This window comes from Saccostrea cucullata, unplaced genomic scaffold (assembly GCF_032062105.1).
Source record: "Saccostrea cucullata isolate Sc308-1 unplaced genomic scaffold, CSIRO_AGI_Scuc_v1 ctg6712, whole genome shotgun sequence".
In the NCBI taxonomy this organism is placed as follows: domain Eukaryota; kingdom Metazoa; phylum Mollusca; class Bivalvia; order Ostreida; family Ostreidae; genus Saccostrea; species Saccostrea cuccullata.
In genome coordinates, this window is record NW_026934492.1 from 14960 (window position 1) to 21131 (window position 6172).

Below are 6172 nucleotides of genomic sequence, written 5' to 3' on the forward strand. Positions count from 1 at the left end.
TTTTTAGCTTTATTCCTTGGTTAATATATTTTGATTTATTTTTATACCTCCAAATGTCTTTTCAGTGACAACACTTCCATCTTGCCAACAAGCGGTACCGCTGACCTTTTCATGTAATTTTCGAGAAGCGTCAACTACAACAATGTAGAAAGCCCTTCTAGTCAGGTAAATCTGATGACAGGCGTTGTAAATATTTTGTCCTCCAAAGTCATAAACACTCAGTCGTTTGGCGTTTAAGTCTCCTTCGAAATCTTTCCTTTCTTTATCTGTTTTCATTACTGTTTCCGTAGAAATTAATGTAATTAGTTAAGTATTGTAAATGCACACACAAATTAACAAACACAGACACTCGCGCACGTGTTTCGCTTTAAGTATTTTGTTTCTTCTTTATTTGTATTTTTCATTTTACTTCTTTTTACTTAAATACAATCTTCTCCGTAAGATTAATTTAGAATAATTATTTTATTAAACTGGAAGAGTTTGTGAACGAAGATGTCCCAACATTGCAGTTACTGGTATATTTTCTTGAAAATAGGTCAATCTAAATAGGCAAGTTTTTCGGAACAAAAAAGTACCCAAAGATAAGTCTTAAAAGTGAAATATGAAAGTCCTAGCTCTTACCCTTCAGAAGTGATGGACTGGATTAGACCTTAAAAAAGTATGTCACACCCTAATTTCAAAGCCATTAGTCAAAATTTATTTACCCAGATACACATACAGCAGACATAGGAATAAATTAAAATCTATTCCCTAAAAATCAATAATACGGATTTAAAAATATGAGAAGTTTGTCTGCCTTTATTGACATTATTAGAATTTTCTTATGCATAATTCAACAATATAAATTGATCAGCTATTAAATATCGTATCTGCAACAAAAACATTCCTTACTATTGATAAAAAGGAAAAAAAATGGTTTTTCATATACCCGTATCTCTATTTTAAGTACGAATATATACATTGAAAGACGTCCCTCTTTGGTATAAAACAGAAAAAAAATAAAGGTAGAAGTAATTCGTAATATTTAAAACAAATTTAAAGATTAAATTTACATATAAACAAGAATAGATATGGTTTACCCCATATCCGTAGATATTCGACTTTTAGATTTGATATGTGTAACAGTGTTTAATGACTTTTTGAAAAAACTGCATTGTCTAGATATGGAACTGGTGTAAATATTTCGTGAGTCCGTAGCATTAAGTTCGCCCAGTCTCCAAACAAACAGTAAACATTCCTGTGTCCGCAAGATCAGTTTGCCTTGGTCCACTCTATAGATGGAGTTGTCAAACGCATCTAGTGAGCTCGGAGAAACACGTTATTTATTGCCGAGAAGTTACCCTGGACAAAATTTTTTTTTTCTTAATTAGATCATATGAATACGAATTCTGATTAATAAAAATTAAACAATCCCGGTTTTCAGTTTAGAAATCTCCAACCCCGTTGGGTTTTGCTACACATTTTATGCTTACGCTCCCTACAGTTAACACAGTCTACTCACGAACAGAATCTGGCCAGGGATTCTGCTCGAAAAATTCCGTAATTTAATAATACACACAGAATGATAATATTTTTTCTTTAAGAGGAAATTGTATGGTAATTAACGGACAAATAAACATGAACTTAATTCAATTGTTGAATTAGTATTATCAATTCATTGGTGAAAAGATATCAATTGCAGAATGACCTAGATATTCTCTGTTATCAAACATATTTAAAAAAAAGACTGAGGAGGGAGCAAGCGTAGGAATTTTGATATTTTTTATTTGCATTTCGGGGGGGGGGGGGGGGGGGGGGGGGGAGTGATTTTCTAAAAATATTTTGACGTTATTTTTGGTTTCTTTAACGTATGATATACACAACATTTTTCTTATGATGAACAATAATGTTGTATTTACCTATCATGATGGAACTATTTTCGTCGGAATATTTTGTGTGAGTCGCCGCTGACTACAGTAATTATCTTGAACAGATAATAAGCACTGATCGAATATATTAAAATGGGACTGTTTTAAGGAATCTTTGGAGTTTCTATTTTTTTGGTTTACCTATATAGCAATTTGAAGCGATGTTATTTAAAAAAAATATCTAAGCATTTTTCACCTTTCAAAGATTCATCCGAAATCTCAAATATTTCTTCATGAACTTCCAGGCCTTTTGTCGTCGTTACGTTTAATATTTCATTATTACTACGTTTCAGAAGTCGTTTCAGTAGCGTTGTCTTTCCGGCTCCTGCACATCCCACAATCATCGCTCTTGAGTGATGCACATTTTGTGTTCCTTTCTTGGCGTATTCAACGTAACGTTCTCTGGCTTTTTGATCTCGGTTCGTTATTTCTAAAGGAACCTTCACTACAAAATCAAATGATATCAAGAATTACAATAAATAAGCGAAGAAAATTATTTTATCTGCTTAATAAAACAAAAATAACTTATCACAATGCATACATACATTATGATGTATAACAGATTTTTTAAGTTTATGTGTTGTAAAACAAGTACCAGGGTATAAAGGCTGCTTGAATAAATTGTGCTGCAGAATTTTATACAGCATTTTCTTCAATAAAAAACATGCACAGATTGTTTGTTCAATTGGTACATTTTCAATCCCTACCATGACAAAGATTTCAAGCATTTCTAGACAAATTCATATTCAGATTTTAATGCATTTTTTTTAGTATTTCTTGTAATTTTTGTATATACCAATGTATATATATTATGAAAGCAGGTATTGTGTAGTTTCTGAAAATGATTATAAAAATATAATTTCAGTTGCAATGGCAACGAAATACACCATAATCATGCTGGAACATTTATTGAAGAATGAGTTTCATTCTATTTTTTTTATTTTTTTTATTTATTTATTTTTTTTTTGGCTTTGTTAAATATATCTAAAAATATTTTATTGTTGTGTTGAAGATTATGAGAATGTTGTACATTTTTTACAAACCAATTGTAAGTAGTTTCGGGGAATGGGGTGGGGTTGGGAGGTAATCACCAGAATATAGCATTTTTACATAAAGCGTATTAAACCCCACCCCCCCCGCCCCTTAGATTTCGAAAATGGCAAAATAGCTAAAATAGTAGGCAAGGTTTAACTCAAGCTAGCAAAAAACTGGTACAACCAATGAAAAAAAATTGTTTATTATTTTATCTTCATTATTTTCTCTTTCCTACGGTCATGATTTTTTTCTGATCTCTGCAGTATTAACAAAATTATGAATGTTTTTTCATACTATACTCGTTTTTCAAGTCAGATGCGTAGAAATGCGTATATGCCATGTAAAGGGTTAAAGTCACTTTGTTTATCTCATTTTTTTATGTCTTCTATTTATAAATTGAAATCTGTCTCTTTAAAACTTTATATTTTTAGTTAAAAATGCAAAAATGCACAATTGAATATTGTAAAAAAAAAATAGCCCAAAATTTTCGTATTAAAAGTAATATATAATTAAATCTTTTAGTATGAGACATACTTTTTTCAATGGCAATGTTGCGAATAGTCCAATCGGAAATTGTACATTGTTTGATGATATCCAGATCAAGTCTTTCTATGAAGTGATCATACATTTCCACAGGTTTGTTTGGCACATACAAACATCTCTCTCCGTCCTTCCTTTCATAATTCCAAGACCTGCAGTATTCAAATATTACCTTCTTCGATGCTTCTTTCAGGAAAAACTCCAAATTAACGTCCTCCATTAGACACTCTGTTACAAATGCGTACATGACCTTATGACGGATATCAGCCGAGGCAAAAGTTACTTCACCGCTCTGGCTTTTGACGATTACATCTAGTAAATTAAATTCGTCATCAGAAATTGAATGTTTAGGCAAGAATTTGTCTCTTATTTTTAGCATTATCTTTTTGTATGCGCCATCATTAAGATTGAGTTTGTTGTTTTCGGCAAAGAGTAAGCTGTATAACAAACATCTGACACTCGGAGAGTATTCATGGTATTCACCTAAAAGTATTTATAAAAAAAATTTTATGAAGTGTGTAGATTTAAAAAATAAAGCATGATTATGCACAAATATACAACCAATTAAACAAACATTCTTAAGTTATAAAAACAATGAATCCTAATACATGGTATATAACTGTACTCAAGAGTCTATTGAAAAATACCTGGAAACGACTTAGAGTTAACAAAAAGTTAACAAAAATTAGAAAAATCATATCTTTATTCTAATGAAAGAAACGTTAGTACGTTAATTATACATAGAATTAATCTTATGAACAAAAAATCGGTAATATAATAACTTTTTTAAACATCAACCCATACCACCGGAGAATGCTTTTATTTGAATTATCGCTTACGATTTTGAATCCCTGTAGTTTGAAATCGTATTATTATCATAACAGATCTAGATATTATACGTATATATAAAGATAAATAACTCTTATTCCTAATGAAATTACTAGGTCCCTGGCTTTTCGCTATAAGCGTGTTTTTCTTTTATCATTAACAGTAGACTTACTATGCTTTCTATATGCTTTTTGGTTGATAATATATATATCCGAATGAGGATGAAGTCCTATGCATGATCTCACAATGTCATGCCTATGGAATTTCCAAAGCCATTTGACCTGTTTGTTAGGTATTTCCTCTCCTTTCTGTTGCAGATTCCTCAAAAATTCCTCCCGCTTGTGAAAACTTTCTGTGATGATATTTTCTGGGATGTGTACTGGTGAACAATTAAAAGAGATTCTTATTTATCCTCACAACATAATCACTAAAACTGATTTTTATCTGTAATATGATAGATTTTTTTCTTGAACAGTCACAAAAATTCTAATTTAGAAAGAATAATATTTGCGATGCATGTGAAAATTCTTATATTGAAGAAATATTATTTTATGATTAAAGTCTTTTTGAATGCATAGACTTACAAAACTGAGATATTTGCTTGCTTATTGGGGTACCCTCAATACTCTTATGAACCAGTACGTCCATCATAAGGCGATGCACAAGTAAGTAATCAAAGTGTGCACTTTTGTTAATAATGCATTTCTCTCCACGTTCTTTAATGTAGCTGCTTAATCTTAGGTACTGGTGGCTTGTTATATAATTGCTCATGTAAAATGTTAAAAATCTGCTGTTTTCGGCTAACCGAAATATACTTTCGTCTGCAGCATCCCTTGTTATACTTTGAAAGTCTTTTTCAAACAAACAAGATTCGTTTCGTTTCAGATATTCAAGGGCGTCCAGTGCATTTTTATTACTGATGGGATCCAGATCAGCAAATGCCATGCGTCGTACTTCATTAAGAATTTCCAGCCATTCAGATTTGGTGAAGTCTGGGGAATCGGACTCGGAACATAAGAAGCAAAATAGCACATATAGCTGGTCGCAGCCCAATGTTAAAAAAACATCTAAAACAGGAATGAGATTTTGATTTGAGCGTGCGGAAACCGAGTACTATATGTAAATTTGTTGTTGTATAAGCTTAGAATACCTTCTAAATACAATAAAGATTTGAAAACAGAGTATAAGACTTCTTTTGTAAATAACTTCAATTTCTTTTTTTCTGATAATAGCATTCTGATAATCTGAACAAGAGACCCAGGGGCTACATCGCTCACCTGCGCAACTGGCTAAGTATGTAAAACAAAAAGCAAAAATAAGTCCAGTAAAAGTTTAAATATAAAACTAGGTTCAAGGGAGGAGGGGGAGGTGGGTAATTGAAAAAAAAATCAATCAATAAATATGATACATAATTTTGCTGTTTATAAAATTATTGATATAGCCTTAATATTTCTTTGTAAAACTATGATCATCTTCTGTATGCCTCCTTTATTATTCTGGTTGGTCATGATTCGAAAAAACCTGAATTTAGACTACCCGAGGATGCTTTGTTACACCGCAAAATGTAATGCTTCCATATAAATATGAATAATCACAGCTTTGCCGTTCTTGAAAAGAAGATTTTTTAAAAGATTTTTCATATGTATACATATGTTAACCTTTGATCCCCCAACTTGAATCTAAACTACTAAACTTTTAAAGATTATTTCCCTATGTACGCCTATGTTTGATCCACTATTGTGGTCCCATCCTACCCCTAGGGGTCATGATTTGAACAAACTTGAATCTACACTACCAGAGAATGCTTCCACATGAGTCTCATTTTTTATGGCCCAGAGGTTCTTTAGAAGATTTTTAAAGAT

At 31.6% G+C, this 6172-nt stretch overlaps 1 protein-coding gene across 1 annotated transcript; it reads right to left on the reverse strand.

The window, feature by feature from the left end:
• Positions 1–2103: 2103 nt before the first annotated feature.
• On the reverse strand, positions 2104–5255 carry LOC134240842 (uncharacterized; the record flags this gene model as incomplete). The annotated part of the gene is made up of 4 exons (XM_062722915.1): positions 4895–5255; positions 4483–4689; positions 3477–3965; positions 2104–2352 (listed from the first exon to the last, which is right to left on the reverse strand). Coding segments are annotated over exons 1-4 (1306 nt in total), but the record flags the coding sequence as incomplete, so codon positions are not given.
• Between the last annotated feature and the right edge of the window lie 917 nt (positions 5256–6172).